Source organism: Excalfactoria chinensis, chromosome Z (assembly GCF_039878825.1).
Source record: "Excalfactoria chinensis isolate bCotChi1 chromosome Z, bCotChi1.hap2, whole genome shotgun sequence".
NCBI lineage: Eukaryota > Metazoa > Chordata > Aves > Galliformes > Phasianidae > Excalfactoria > Excalfactoria chinensis.
Genome location: NC_092857.1, coordinates 2,004,870 through 2,021,523, shown reverse-complemented (window position 1 = coordinate 2,021,523; position 16,654 = coordinate 2,004,870). Strand labels below are relative to the sequence as shown.

The 16,654-nt window shown below is 49.4% G+C and overlaps 1 protein-coding gene across 1 annotated transcript in view; it reads left to right on the top strand.

The window, feature by feature from the left end:
* The first annotated feature begins 207 nt into the window (after nt 1-207).
* The window catches only part of ARK2C (arkadia (RNF111) C-terminal like ring finger ubiquitin ligase 2C), a 39,651-nt gene continuing 23,204 nt past the window's right edge, over nt 208-16,654 (top strand). Inside the window, exon 1 of the mRNA XM_072360488.1 lies at nt 208-361. Coding sequence (XP_072216589.1) covers nt 301-361 — 61 coding nt within the window. The 5' untranslated portion in view covers nt 208-300. The remainder of the gene's footprint in view (nt 362-16,654) is intronic.

Below are 16,654 nucleotides of genomic sequence, written 5' to 3'. Positions count from 1 at the left end.
CACCCCAACACGAACACGCAACCCCCCCCCCCCCAACCCAAAACCGCGTTCCCGCGCGCGCGCTCCCCACCCTCCTTCCACCTCCCATTGGCCGCTCGCTCCGCCAGGTGGGCGTGTCCCGGTGTCGCGTCGTCCAATGAGGAGGGGGCGTGTCCCGCGGGCGCGCGGCGCGCTGCCATTGGCGGCGGTCGCCTTTGTGTGCGCGGAGCAGCCCGGGCCGCCGCTGGCGCCGCGTCGGAGGGACCGGCGGGGAGCGAGGCGGGCCGGGCCGCGCCGCCAGCGCGCCACGAAGGCCGCAGCATGGTCCTGGTGCACGTCGGATACCTGGTGCTGCCCGTCTTCGGCTCCGTGCGCAACAGAGGTACCGCGTCGTGCGCCGCTGACCGCGGGTTCGCGTCCCCGGGGCCGCCACCGCTCGGTGTTGTTGTTGTTGTTGTTGTTAGGGGATGGTGATTGAGGGGGGGGTGGGGAGCAGCCAGCACGGCCGAGCAGCTGCAGGGAGATGTGTGCTGTGTGTGTGTGTGGGGTGGGAGCGATGGGGCAGCCCCCCCCCTTCCGAGCCCCGCTCGGTGTGTGCCCTTGTCCCACAGCACATCCCGATCTGGGAGCATTTCCCCCCCCCCCCCTTTCATTTTCACACCCCTCTCCCTCCACTCCGGGATACCCGCTTGTATCGCTCCCGCCTGCGCTTCGGTAGCTCCATTCCCACCCTCCCCCCACACACACACCCCTTTTATTTTTATTTCTTTGTTGTTTTTGTTGTTTTTTCACCCTTTCCTTTCCCCCCCCCCCCCCCCCCTCCAACCTCCCCCCCTCCGCGTAGTGTAGCTGGTACCAGCCGTGTCTGTGCCATCCGTGTAGCTGAGGGCATCGCTCTGTAAATCCCTGCCGAGTGGGCGCCTTCTGCTGCAGCTGGGGCAGGGGGTGGGGATGGTGGGGGGTACGGGGTGATGGGGGGGGTGGGGGGGGGTGAAAGACCCTAATGATACATTGGGGGAAAAAAAGAAAAAAAAGAAAAAAAAAATCGGAAAAAATAAATAGTGGGGAGAGGGGGTACTAAAATTCATCGCAATTGACAAATTACCCCCCCCCCAAAAAAAAAAATGGGAAAGAAAAGGGAATCGATCAATGGGCCCCGCCGGTGTGAGCCCGGCCCCCCCCCCCCCCACCCCCCGAGCGGCACAATGGCTTTCCATTAAACAGGGATAACATTATTTTCTGCTGTGCTGAATTTACTTCCTGTTCTTATTTTGTGGGTAATTTTTTCTTGTACCGAATATCCTTTGGTTGTGTATCTCCACCTTTTTTCTTGTACTAAAACTAAAGCATGGTCTGTATTTTTTTACATTACCTATAGTTTTCTGATGTAAAAATCTCTCTGTAGAGACATACCCTGCTGAAATGTAATGTGCTGTAGCCTATACATCTGCTCAGTGTACGCTGCTTTTGTTCTGTTGCCCTTCCATAGCATGGTGGGCCTTGCCTTTTTGTATTGTGTGCATGATGACATTGTTACACACGATTCCACTAATACTAATATACGATCTCTCAATAAAGAAACTAGTTTTCCTATATTAACCTAGTGTGCTTTTTCTATTGCTGTTTTCCCATTTATTGTCGTATCCTGCTGTTTAGATTTTTTCCTCGCTTTTTCCCCCCCCCCCTACCCCCCCTCCCCACCATTGTGAGGTTGGAGTGAGTGGATCTTCCCCTAGCACAGATATGGGGGCTTTAACATAAATATAGCTATATCTCCCCCTTCCCCCTGCCCCATCCCATTGGCATCAGTCTGTCTGTACATGCTCCCACACCATGCACGGTCCATAGCTTGCCGATGCAGAATTCTCTTGTCAATCCAAATGACCAAAAACAAATAGAGTGCAATAAATCCCAGCCCTCCGTTCTTAATCAGAGATATTTAATGAAAGGGGGGGGGGACGGCTTGCTTATTTTTAGTCGCATTACACATTCCTCACCTGAGTGCTACCCAAAGGAGAGGGATGACTCTTGGGATGGGGGGGGGTGGTAAAAGGTGGGGGGAGGTGGGAGTCATTTTTAACTCTGATTAACAAGAGGTAAAAAGGACCTGGAAGGTAATTTAAGATGCCCCATCACCTCCTCTTTTAGCCCTACTGCTGAGCGTGTGCATCGAGTGCCCTGCCCACCATCTGCTGCCAGGCAGGAGCTGCAGTGCTTGGTCCCAGTGACTGGCACCCTATAAATATCCCCACAGACCCCCCCCGTGATCATGGCCATAAACCCACCCCAGGCCCTCATGCCGTGGATGCATTATCCTATGGGCAGCCCCAAGGTCCCCATAGTCAGAACGTGGGCTTGGGGAAGTTGCTTTAAGATACCAAAGCACAGAGAGATGCACCAACAGATAATTGTGGTTAGCAGGCAGTTTGGCTGCAAAATAATGCCCACCCCACCAGACCGTGTTCCCCAAGGCCCTATAAATAAACCCTTTTGGCTGTAGGGTGGTGTGTGGATGCTATGGCACAGCTCCCGACCGCAGGAGAGGGGCTGGGGGTAGCACTGTGTTCCCAAAGGCAGCCACATGGATGGCTGTTGGTAAGGAGGGGAAGGCAGATCTCAGCCTCTCCGAGCTTCCCACTGCTGTAATGGCAAGGAAAACCCCTCTCCACCGTCCCTAGAAAGCCATACAAAAGTGTTCCCGAGCGCCCGCCCTGCTTCCCCCAGCATCCAAACAGGAGATGCATCATTTCACAAGGCCGTGCCTTTTCCACCTTCCCCTCCTTAAGCTTCACCCTCAGTTCTCGTTTCGTTCCGTTTACGGTTTCCTTCTCCATACTTTCTTTTTTTATCCGTGTATCTCGATGCCTGTTCGGCCATCCTGTTCCCCCCCCTTTGTATGAGCAACAGCAGGCTCCCCTGCTCCCCTGGATGTAGTGTATGCTGTGGCCCTTTGTTCTTGCTCCATCTTCGCCCTGGGCCAGCGCTGGGCTCCGTGTGTGACACATGTATATATCCCTTACACACCCTGAGGAGGAGGGAGGCTGTGCTTCTCGCTTTGCATGAAGGGAGAAATGCATGCCTGTTGGGGCTGATCCTTTTCTGATGTGACTTTTTTTTTATTATTATTATTTTTTAATTATTATCATCATTTTTATTTTTTTTTTCTCTCGACCCCCTCCATCCCACATGAGATAAAGCTTTTTTTTTTTAACTTTTATTTATTTTTTTGTGACAAAAAATGAACCCCCCCCCCCCACCTTCCACCCCCTCCCCTCTACCCCACCCTGACACCCCAACACCACTAAACCCAGCTCCCCACACAACCCTATGGGAGCAAGTGGGTTCACCCTGGGGTCCTTTCCCCACCAACGATCCGGAGCAAAACCATTTGGTCCATGTGCTTTGAGGATTACTTCGGTGATGTCAGAATACTGCCGGGTTAATGGCAACTCATACTGGGCAATTTATCATCCACATCGTATTTTTGACCTGTCTTGTTAGAAACACATCGCTATGAGAGGAAACATCCCTCCCCAACTCCACCTCCCAGCATTATTAGTCAGTAACCAGCGGGCTTTCATGGCTCATAATCCATCAAACGCATCCGCACGTTAATGGCTTAATTCCTTTGACACTCACGAAGGCACCTGTACAAAGGAAATCATCCTCCTTCATTTTAGCATCCACGGGTGGAGAAAACATGGGAGAAACCCCATGCTGTTGGGCACAGAGGCACGTGGGTCGTTTGCAGCCCGTGGTTGCTCCGAATGACCTCTTTCTCCAACAGGAAGAAGGATAATCTCAAACACGGGCAGAACCGGCTCTGAAATGGGTTTATATAAGGGTTATATAAAGGTCTTAAACACAGGAATTCCAGCGCCGTGTTGTCCAATGGGAGCCAGCCCCATCTGTCTCCGTGCTGGGGTCTCACAGGGGGATTTGGGCTGTGGTCACCATTTCCATCGTGGTTATGGAAGGGAGAAATGAATCACAGTGGTGTTTTGTTCTTCCTTACTCCTGTTGGGTTGGGGGGAGCAATCAGCAAAGCCTAACGAGTGTTGGACCAGACCATGAGTTCATCAGGGCCCTATGGAGGTGTGTTATTAAAGAAGCGATGAGTTCGTGTCCAAGTGCAAAAGGGGGCAGGGCCAGTGGGATGGGGGGATTCACAAAATCCCTCCTGGGGGCTGCTGAGGGATGGCAATGGGGCTGAGGGGAGACCTGGTAGCCTACAGCTCCTTGTGGTCCTACAGCCTCTCATGGCCCTACAGCCCCTCATGGCCCTACAGCCCCTCATGGTCCTACAGCCCCTCATGGCCCTACAGCCCTTCATGGCCCTACAGCCTCTCATGGCCCTACAGCCCTTCATGGCCCTACAGCCTCTCATGGCCCTACAGCCCTTCATGGCCCTACAGCCCCTCATGGCCCTACAGCCCCTCATGGCCCTACAGCCTCTCATGGCCCTACAGCCTCTCATGGCCCTACAGCCCCTCATGGCCCTACAGCCCCTCATGGCCCTACAGCCCTTCATGGCCCTACAGCCCCTCATGGCCCTACAGCCCCTCATGGCCCTACAGCCCCTCATGGCCCTACAGCCCTTCATGGCCCTACAGCCCCTCACGGCCCCACAGCTCCTCATGGCCCTACAGCTCATCGTAACCCTGCAGCCCCTCGTAACCTACAGCTCCCTTCATCCCCTCGTGACCCTACAGCCCCTCGCAGGGAGCACTGATCTCTGCCCTCTGATAACAGTGACAGGGCCTGAGGGAACAGCGTGGAGCTGTGCAAGGGAAGGGTCAGGCTGGGCGTTATGAAAAGGTTCTTCAAGCAGGGGGTGGTGGGCATGGCATGGGCAGTCAGCATGGTCCCAAGCTGCCAGAGGAGCACCCAGACACAGGGTTTGGGTTTGGGTGGTGCTTTGTGGAGTCAGGGGTTGGTCCCTGTGGGTCTCTTCCAGTTTGGGTTCCCTTTAGTGTTCTGTGACTCTGTGATGCTGCAGCCTCACCAACCCCACAAACCCTGCATGCTATGGGGGAGCCTGTGTGACATCTCATCTCATTCTGCCACACCAGACCCTGCACCAGAGCCTCTCCTTGAGGGCCCAACTTCATCTGGAGAACAGCTCTTAACAGGAGGGAATGGCTCTTTTAGGGGTGCAGTCCTGGGAGTGGAGATAAGAAGATACTGGAAATAAAAGGGTGTGGGGGAACTTGAGAAGATCTTGCATTGTATCTTGTTCATCTTCAGTATCTGTTATCTCTCACGGCAGAGCTGGCTTTGCAGCTGGGGAAATCGTGGTATTACTAAACATTGTCACTCTGGGTAACATCCTGTTTGGCCGCGCTTACAAAACTCGCAGCTCACAAATGCAACACAAAAAGCATCACTTTCCCTCCCATTGAACGGTGGTCTGTAAAAAGCTTCAGAACATCACTTTTGGGCTTAAGGTCCCTGCAGCACCGAGGAGTTTAAGGCAACAGAGTGATTTAGGAAGGAGCAGTGCTTTGAAGTGGCTTTGAAGCACAGCAGATGCATGGGGCTGATGGAAGGGACCTGCTAGTGCCAGCTCTGGGCACTGAGAGCTGTGCTTAAACCCATTGAAGGAAGCTTTAATTTTTCTCCTTTTCTGGGTTCGGTTTGGGTTGGTGTGCAATGTGGCAGGGGGTGACAGTTCCCCTTGATGTCCACACAGGACCCAATGGGAGTCCCCAATTTATCTGTTGCTTGGTCTTATCTTATTCCCAAACCTTCTGAAGGAGAAACTCAGGTCTTTTGGGAACTGCTAGACTCATTCTCCAAAGTAACAAAGCCCCTTGTCATGTTTCACCCCATGCAACCAGCACTACTTGTGACAGGGACCGACTGCTGGTGCTGGAGCACTCAGGTCTGCTCAGCCCCAGAGCAGCCGAGATTCAAGGAAATCAGACTGAACCCCCTTTGTTTAACCCTTTCTGCTCCTCCTCCTCCTTCTTAGTTTTGCAGTCTCCAGCACCTTTTGTCACCCATTTTCCTGCCTGCTGGTCCTTTGCATTTCACAGCTTCAGCAGTAGCTGGGTTGCACTGCTGGGCTATACATACATTGCAGCCCTCTTGGTAAGTGTCCTTAATCACAATTGTTTTCTTTCTTTTCCTCTAAATGTTCCTGCAGGGAAGCTTCATGCTTATGGCTCGTAGCTCCTGAATGAAAGTTATTGCTTTGGTTTAGGTGAATAAGCTAAGCAAGGTTAGGAGCAAAGATGGAAGCAGTGAAGACACAGTTATGGGGAGAGACACCGAGGGGCACATTGGGGCTTTGGGCTCCGTCCTTTCAAAGTGATAATATGCCAGCAGGGAGATATTCATATGAGGTTTCTGAATCCCTGAGAAGGACCTAGCTGCCTCCACGAACAACTGAAGAAATGCAACTTCTCATGCCCTGTCATGATGGCCCCCAATGTGAGGGACACCACGGTGGGTTGGGGCTGCGGGATGCACAGAATGCTGATGCTTGCAGGAAGAAATCTCCCCTCTGAAAGAAAAGCAGGAGATGATGAGGTTGACCACCTCCTTCCTGGAAGTGGCTGTCCGAGGTGTGGCTGTGTGGGGAGGTCTGGGTACCCCTGTACAGAAACCTAAAAAAAAACAAGATAAAAAAAGATAAAATCTATCATTTCCATGAGATAAGAGCATCTTCCCTGACAAGGAGCATCTGCCCCGCGATGACTGCATCATCAGTAGACCTCTATCTGTAGAAGGGGCTGCTGACATTTTCACGCAGATGCACCACTGATTCGATGAGCTTGGCCATCTGGTTTGATTTTCAGAGGTTTGGGGTTTTTGGTTGTCTTTTTTTTTTTTTTTTTTTTTTTGACAAACATCTCTCTTTCTTTCACCTATCTGAAGCCAGGGATTTTCTTCTCTGCTTTGAAGAAACTGATTTGAAGAGTCCAGGAAGTCCACTGAGCAGGAGCCCTGCAGCCTAAGCCAAAGCCTCCTTTCAATTTGATTGCTCCTGGGAATGCCTTGCCTCAGGGTGGTATTTTTGGAGACTATCAGTTTGGATGGTGCTTTTAGCCAGTGCTGTTTTTCCTCGGAGGGCTCAGGTGATGCTCTGTAGCCATTGTTGTCCATCTCTTCCACCTCCATAAATGAATCACGCAAGGAGGAGGCATTTCCCTAACCATGGAGAAAGCTGGGCAGTAGGTACCTTCTGGTACATGGCATTCCTTTGAAGGGACCTCAAGGAGGTTTGTTGGCACTGGACAGCCCTTCTAATGCTGGTAGTTGCTCCGGTGTCCAGGTACCATATGCTGGGGTTCAGATAGGAGCTGCTCCAAACACCTAATTTGGCCTTCTCCAGGCCTGGGTAGTTTCTAAAGGGCATCCAAAAACACAGTGCCCTGGGCACCCACTGTGTGTTGGGATCCTCAGAGGGAAGGTGCCATTGGGAAATTGCCTTCCCAACAAATGTGCCCTCCTCAGCTGCGTCTCTGGGTTTCCTTATCTGCCTTCTGGTTGGCATCTGTCTCTTCCTTCAGACACGCCGAGAAGTCAGTGAGATATCCAAAAGGATCTTGGTGTTTTTGGAAGCCATGGATATAAGAGGCACCTCTTGTGAGCACTCACCCAGCACTCATTGGCCTTTCAGACCATTTGTTGTCAACTGGTGTGAGGTAAAACTTACCCAGGCTCAGCCCAAAGAGCCCCAAATCTCTGTGAGTTAAAGCTAGAAATGAGTTTCAGATTGACGGTGGAGCTGCTAGGACATGGGACTGGACACCAAGCTTTCAACATCTAAACTTACCCACGCATGCACAGATCCATAATGAGCCCTGCATTGAGAGTTGCTTGGGATTTATAGTGGGATGAGTAAGATGAAGATTTAGTCCGAGGTGCTAAAACAAAAAAAGAAGTAATTGACAGCAAAAGCCACAGTCTAAAATACTTTGTTATTGTATGGGTTTAATGATCCTTACCAGACTTATCAGCATGTTTTCAATCTAGAGTGACATTTTGTTGTCCAATTGGAGGAAAGGAGCACAGACTTTATAAACCTCAGGCAGTGTCTGAAGGTTCTGGGATGCCAATGATCCAGGAGAGGTGTCCGTCAAGTCTGGTACTTTCTACATTCCCCAGGCAGCAAATAGCACATCTCTAAAGTGCCTGGCAGGAAGGGAGCTGTAAATCCCGTGCAGATTACCACATTTCTTGTTGTTGTTGCTAAATACACGCTTCTCTTTCTTCTTGCGTGGCCTTTAATATTAATATCTTAATTTCATTTATAAATTCAGTTATCAGCTTTCATTAGTCATCCCATTAATGATCCCCGGCAAGAAATTTGTCATTTGACGTCAAAAGACAGATTAAAGGACTTCTGGAGCCTTGGGAAATGGCTTCATTCTGCACCAGAATTATAGCGGTTGGCATATGAGGCTAATACTATGTATAATTTGCATCCGATGCTCAAGGGATGAGTGATTATTTTATATATTTAGCAGAAAACAAGAGCCATTTCTTAGGCGTGAATGGCTCTACATTTCCCTCAAACCACGCAGTATTACGAATGACTGGTCTATAAGCATCATGTTGCCAGTGAACCTGGTTTCATGTTACCACAATGGTAAGCCCCAGAGGGCTGGATCCGGACAGCTTGCCACCTCAGAGGGGTGTTTTACTGTTGGAATGGCTAATTGAAATTAAGCTCCCTCAATAATTGGAGCTGGAAGGGACAGGGAGAGCATTAAGCTTTGCGTGGCCAAAACGGAGCATCTTTGGTCTCTGCTTTTACCAATGGGGCCTTGTGCTCTTACCAATGGTGCTGTTGGGGTTGGAGGGACCTACCGACCTGTCAGCCTCAACTCTGTGCCAGGGAAAATCATGGAACAGGTCTTCTCTGGAGCTATGCTAAGGCATATGGAACAGAGGGAGGTGATGTGGAATAACCAACATGGCTTCACCAGGGGTGAGTCCTGCCTGACCAAAGTAGTGGCCTTCTGTAATGGTGTAACTGCATCACTGGACAAGGGAAGAGCCACTGATGTCATCTATCTGAGCTTTTGACATGATATCCCATAATATTCTCACCAAATTGGAAAAAATATGAATTTGATGGGTGGGCTGTTTGATGGGCAAGGAGCTGGTCGCTAGATCTTACACAGAGAGAAGGGGTCAGTGGCTCATTGTCTGGATGGAGATCAGTGAAGAGTGATGTCCCTCAGGCGTCAGTGCTGGGAATGGTGCTCTTTAATATCTTCACCAGTGACATCAGTGGTGGGATTCAGTGTACCCTCAGGAAGTTTGCAGTTGACACCAGGCTGTGTGGTGCATTTTGACACACCAAAGGGACAGGATCCCATCTGGAGAGACCCACACAGGCTCCAGCAGTGAGTTTAGGTGATCCTCAGGAGGTTCAACAGATCCCAAGTGCAAGATCTGATAGTGGCCTTTCAGCGTCTAGAGGGGAGCTATAGTTCATGGTCTGTTGTGATAGGGCAAGGGGAAACAGTTTCAGACTAAAGGAGGGGAGATTTATAGTGGCTATAAGGAAGAAGTTTTCCACAGTAAGGCTGATGATGCACTGGCACAGGCTGCCCAGAGATGTGGTGGGTGCCCCATCCCTGGAGACACCCAAAGTCAATTCAGATGGGGCTCTGAGCACTGATGGAGCTGTGTGTGTCTCTATTCATTGCAGGAGGGTTGGACCAGATGACCTTTAAGTGTCCCCGCCCCAGCTCTTAATGATCCCATGATTCTATTGGAACTTTTCTTTTGCTTGTTAACAGTTAAAGTCTTTTGCATGCGATTCTATAAGAACGATCCCAGGTGGAAGAAGTGCTGAGTTTGCAGTGACCCACAACTCAGCACCCCATTTCAAGGCTTACAGACTGCTTCGCTCAGCCCTCACTGACCTAAAAAGGAGACATCTGCATTAACAGGAGATAATGGTATATTGTGTGCCAAGCTCAGGGAAGAGCCTGGAGGTGATAAGGAACTCGTTTTGGGGGTGCAGACAGGTTTGGTTACAGGCATGTAGATCTGGCTTGGGTGGGGAAAGACAGCATGGGTCAGACGGAATGGACAGTAGGTGGCTGAAGGTTGGGGGATGTGGGTTGAGAGCTCCTCAGCATCCCATCTGCAAGGGATGAAGGGTGACCCGACAGCCCAGGGCACGCGTCTCTTTTCTGCATTGCTTGGAACCGGGGCTATGTGAAAACAGATATATCTGGTTTTGATTGTGATGATTGTTTTCTGGTCCACTGGCTGAAAACTTATTTTCCTGACTTCATATTGTTTTTGAGTTTTTCAGCAAAATGGGGGAAAAAAAGGCTTTTAAATGGTTCATTTGAACTGAGATGAAATAGGCCACAGCCCCAGAAGTGAATGCTATCTTACAGCAAGGAATAAAACAGCACCAACTGGAAGCAGAGAATAAAATCATTGCATCACAATCTTTCAGTCGTTCTTTTTCATACAGAACCATTTCATCTCACTGCAATTTTCCTCGTGTCAGAGAAATGGGTTCAGTATTCATTACTCACTTGGAAAGCATGAAATGATCTGGGATGGGCTGCCCCAGTCCCCTGTGCCCCCATACTGTGAAATCCTGTCGTTACGTTGGCTTTTGCAGGAATCATATGTGTTTAATCATCAGAAAGAGCTTTAAAATCCTGTGGTGCCATCCAGGTTCTTCTTTTGTAGGGTGCAGGAGTGTGCTGGGTCTGGGGAGGATAATATTGCCAGGAGGCTGTTATGACCTTAGAAAAATGGGACGTGGACCACGGGAAGGAGGCAAAGTGAATCATGCTGGGAGACACAGACTTAAACCCATCTGCAGACACAGCTGCTGCTGTTTTGCAAATGCTGTTACAAGGTTGGTCCCAGGACTTAGGGCCAGTGGTGGTCACTGCCATTGATTAGTGCAGGGAGCTGGATGAGGTAGGCTGGAAGCCAAATCAGCATCGTCAAAGCTCACATCTTCTCACATTCAAGCTTTCATATGACAGACAAGTCCTCTTAGCCTGCACTGCTGTTGGTATTTCTCTCTCTTGACTGCTTCATCTCCACTTCTCCCCTTTCCCACTGTGTTATTTAAAAACGTGTGCTTCACTTTTCCCCGTGGATGCAGTGGGTTCTTCCAAACTGCTCCTTCCTCACACTCATTCTCTGCCTCAGAGACCAAAGTCTTCCCCAGGGCTGGTGCTGTCTCTTGGATCTCAGACATCTGAGATGCTTGAGCACTCTGATCCAATACGTGTATTGGTGGAGGGGAGGGTAAGGCACTGCTGTTGGTGGGATTTTGTGTCCAGAAGATGGGAGCTGAAGGGATGAAGAGGCTGTGCTTTTAGAGGCTGAAGAATGAGCCTCCATCCTGTGCCCTGGGGGTAGCTGTTATTGGTGCTGCAATAACTGATGCTGGGAATGCAGTTATGGGACTGCTCACATAACTGGGTATACCACCCAGCTTTAAAGCATGGGCATGTTGGTCTTCTAGCTCCTGGAAAATACTGCTGTTAGGAGAGAGGAGTTGGCAGATGCTTTCTTATAAAACACCTGTGAAGAAGCGTTTCTGGTGGCTCCTCTCTCCCCCACCTCCTGGTTTTGGTGCACTGGCACAGCCAGTCACAGCCTTCTGGTCTCCACGATGGGAACAGGGATGTAATGAGGGCTATTAAACAAGAAAAGTAGGGAAGGAAATGCTTTACAGAAGCCCAACCCATCAGCAATATTCCTTGGTTAAGAAGTGACATTCCTAGGTGGGGGAGGTAACATCCAGTCTATTGTGAGAGCCAAGGGGCCTCAAACTGGAGTTGGGTCCCTCCTGCTAGAAAGGGCTGGGCAGGAGGGAATGGTGATGGGGAGGAGGGATGTACCAAGGCACCCAACAACTAACCCCACTTGGAGCAGACACCACTGAGGAGGACTCTGGGGAGTCCTCTTTGAATACAGCCTGTTGAAGGTAAGTTCAGTGGAGCAGAGTTAGCCAAAAGGCTCCTCTCCAGCCAGTGGATAGATCCAGTTTCAGGTTGATTTCTTTTCTCTTTCTTTCTTTCCTTTTCCAATGCAAAGAACAAGTCTGTTTCTAGTGTTGCCACACGAAGCATGCATTTTCACATCACACCAGGGAGCTGGAGTTTTGAGAAAGCCAACAAATATAATGAGATTTGTGGTTTATAAAGCTGGGGGGGGGGGGGGGGGGGGGGGGGAGGATAAAAGCCTAGAACACAACAGTAACATAAAAATGCAAATTGTTTGCCAAGGTCCAGACATTAGAAAGCTAAAGAAAAGGTGCTTTGTTCTTTGTAGAATCATAGAATGCCTTGACTTGGAAGGGGCTTTAAAGTCCATCCAGTTCCAACCCCTGCTGTGGGCTGGTTGCTACCCATCAGCTCAGGCTGCCCAGGGCTCCATCCATGGCCTTGGGCATCTCTGGGGATGGGGCATCCACAGGTCTCTGGCAACCAGTTCCAGCAACTCACCACCCTCATAGTAAAGAATTTCTTTCTAGTATCTAACCTAAATCTCCCCTCTTTTTGTTTAAAACAATTCCCCTTTGTCCTACACTATCAGGCAGTGTAAATCATCACTCTCCTCCCTGTTTATACTCTCCCTTCAAGTACTGGAAGGCCTCAATGAGGTCTCCCCAGAGCCTTCTCCAAGCTGAAAAAGCCCAGCTCCCTCAGCCTGTCTTCAAAAGAGAGGTGCTACAGACCTTTGAGCATCTTCATGGCCTCACCTGGGCCAGCTCCAGTAGCTCCAGATCCTCCTTGTACAGGGGCCCCAGACCTGGATACAGTGCTTTAGATGGGGCCTGACGAGGGCAGAGCAGAGGGTGACCATCACTTCCCTGCCCTCTGCCACCCCTCTGTTGTTTCAGCCCAGGTTACTATTGGCCTTCGAGGATGCAAAGGCACACAAATGTCCAGGCAGAGCAGTCATCCACACGTTCCATACACTCCATTAAGGCAGAGCAGGCATCCACCATATCCAAGCTGAGCAGGGACAGAGGTGGCTGTTGCTAATTTCCTACAAAATGAAAAGGAAACATTTGCCCAACAAGCACAGCTGCTCTGAACATCTCATTTGAATGAGGATCAACTCTTCACCGAGAAAATGGGGCACTCAAAAGCATATCTGCCCAAGCTGCATTCATAACACAGGGGCATCTGTGGTTCTGAAACCACATGTGGGTTAATGCTGGTGGGGGGTTACCCCGCTGTTCTGCTATCCAAATCACAGAGAGCAGGATTCCATACACTCCATTAAGGCAGAGCAGTAAATGGCCTGAACCCAGGGGCTTTGGGAGGAGGTTTTCCATCCATGCAGCTTGTGTTGTTACTCAAAAGAAGAATAACTCTCCCACTGCAGAATGTCAGAAACCAAGCTTTGTGTGTGAGGGTACTCAAGGCTAGGGAGCATCCTGCAGGCTCCTCTCTGAGTAGATGCTTGTGAATCTGCCAGATCCTGGGTGACTTCTGAACCAGCTGATGGCTTCTAACGGGGCTCCTCCGTTTGATTTGCTTGGTCAAAGCACTTCTTCTAAAGGGAGGAACTGGATCGTATGCTTTGTAGTCTATCTTTCTCAAGAAAAAAAAACAACAACACCAAAACAGCTCAAGAGAGATTTTAGAAAGGCAGTGTGCAGCTCAGCTGGTGTCCTAGAGACGCCAGGCTTTAATTAACATAAACTTAAAAGTTCACATCCCAACTTTAATTCCTTTTTTGTTTGTTACTGGAAGCTCTGCGGTGTCAACAGGGTTTGTGGCTCGAACAGATGGTATTTTTCCCCAGACATGGGTTGAATCTTTATAATTGCTGCTTTTCTTTCTTCTACTTGATTTCTACCAGAATCGCTAACCAGTGTGCATGGCATGGGTTAGCATTACTACAGCTCAGTCAGAAGGCTCTTAGATTCAGCGGTGAGCACTGTGAAAAAAAACCAACACCTTATAATCTATTTCTGCCTTCTATGAAGGTTCAGGTATGCTGTGAACTGATGGCATAAATGAAAACAGCGCGCCCACTTCTATGCACCTACTACTATTTTTAATCCATTATGTGAGTAAAATCCGCACTCTTTGTGATGCTGAAGTGCTTTGCCCTGTACTCTGTGCATTCACAACACACCCACTGCAGCTGTGCAAGAGGAGATTCTTGTTGGTGCTTACAGAGCTGTAACGCAGAGGCACATATCCAGCTGCCCCATTTTGCTGCTGTGAGTGCTTCCTGCATTTTCTAGAGCATCTTTCACTGGCTGATAGAGTTGCAGTGTGATTCAGATAGTAAAGGACCTCTGGAGGTCTCTAGCCAAGCCTTATGATAAGAGCAGGGTAGCTCAGGATCTTACCTAACCAATACTGGGATATATCCAAGGATGGAGATGACAGCACCATGGTGGTGCCTGCTCAGGTCAGCAGTCCAGAGGGCATGTGGCTCCTAGAAACAGCTGAGCAGGGTGTAGGTGGAGAACTCTCTCAAAGCACAACAATTAAGAATACAATAGAAAAACAATTGTCTCCCCCCAGCCCATCTCTCATAGGATAATGCCGAGATCTTTCTTCTCCCAGTCATAAAACTTAGCTCTGGACACTTTGCTTCTAATTTGCACAGGTTTCCCTCTCAAACCAGGGGCATTGCATGGGGAGGAAGATCCACTTCCATGGCCACATCTACATGGAGACAGACTCCAAACACCAATGGACTGGGCTTCAACACCCATGGGGATGGTCCTCAAAACACCATAGGGAACAGTTCCCAACCATCATGGGACTTATGTCCTAAACACTGTGGGACTGGACCCCAAAGCACCATGGTGCCCAACCAGCATGGGGCTGGTCTAATGTCTGGAGCAAGATCCTACTCTCTCCATAGCACCAGTCACACTGCCATGGCCTATACTTCACCTGTTGAGGTGGGCAATGGGCGTGCAGGCACATCATGCAGACCCCAATGCCTCAAGACCCTCTTCAGAACCTCTGGCCTTCTTTGAGATTGAGTAAATGCTTTTGGTGTTTCAGATTTGTAGCTCCACCTGTACAGTTCCGCAGCGTCCATCTCACAGAGCATCAGCTATAAAATCCAGGGAACTGAAAAAGATAAAAGTCTGCCGGCTGGTAGGCAAAGTTCCTGGGAAAATGTAGATGGGGAAAGCTGCAGATCTGGTTTTCATCCTCCTTTACGGGGTCCTTACAGAGGAAATGTTAAAGGAGATGACTGAAGAACTCTTATTTATTCAGAAGGTAGCGGTCAGATGCCTTTTTCTTCAGAAAGTAATTGTTTCTAGAAACAAAACAGCTGAGATTTTGAATGAAAAACAAGAGCGCCGGTTCTTTTTTAGCGATGTAGACTTCTCTCTAACACATGATTTTAACATCATTTTGTTTTAACCCAAGGTCACCCACCCTTGCCACCCACTGCAATAGTGGGAAGGGTGACTCAGGCCGCATCTTTTACATGATATCTGCTTAAAGATAACGAGCTGGGGAAAACCCGACTGCCATCAGTAACAACATGACATCCTTATCTAGCTGCTCTGATCAATAGGTTTGCTTTCCTCCCATAGCTGATAGATGTTGAATTTTTGAGTCCGATGCCTACATTCTGCAGTGCCAGCTGATGCAGAGCCATGGAGCCTTGTGGCCACGTCTCAATAGCAGGAGATTTGTCGAAGTAAATCAGATCTGGGGGCCACTGAGAGGGAATTAATGTGAAATGCCTTAATGTTAGTTTAACAGTCACTTTAATGGGCATAACTACACTATTAAGCTGATTTCCCTACATTTAACTCGTATTTGTACTCAAGTGGAATAAATGTTTTGCTTTAGGAAGAATGAATTTTACAGAGTAAAAGAGCTATTGTAAACATCCCAAATGCTTTGGCAATGACAGCATGACAGCTTAAAGCCTGCAACCCAGACTTCCTATGCTGTTGTGCCACAGTCCCTGTTCCCTCCCCTTCTGCAGCACCTCTCCTTCCCCACCCCGGCCACACTCACAAAATGTCTCTGAAATGCTGGGCATTAAACAGGCACGAGGTATCACAAGTGGCTAGAATCTTCACCTTGCTTCAATGGAGCAAGTCCTAACTTCAGCCCAGAGTAAGTCAGTTTCTCCTCCAAGCTGCTTTTGCATTATGTATTGGGGAACATCCTTACCTTGAGTCCTGGCTGGAGCTTTGATAAATAAAGGCTGTACAAGAAGGTGCCACTTGAACTGGCCTTGGCTGCACCCTCAGGTTTGGATTAATTGTGCTAAAGAGTAGGAAAAGGGTTTTCTGATTTTTTTTTCTTAATAGCAAACCCACCTTTGCCCCATGGGTGACAGTAGTTATACCACTGTAATAGAAGCAGGGAGAGAAACTGCTTGGTTGGAGCCATGCCGTGAAGGGATGAGGAGGTGACTTCTCCCTGCCATGCATCCTCTGTCTCCTATGAGCTGCATCCCAGCTGTGTGCAGAGCCCAGTGTGGTCCCTGTGTCAATAGCCAGATGGAGAATGGCACCTAATGGGACTGACTGGGGTGGAGTTATCCAGTCCCAGAATGCATGAGCCTAGCAACAGTGGGGATCTCGAATCATCCTCAAATCCTCTGTGCCCTCTTTGTGGCAAATAGAAGCAGGCTAGAAATCCTTGATCTTTGCTCACAAAATGAATGACAGAGATTGAGACAGAACAGCGCTGCTGAAATCTGTTTCTCGCTC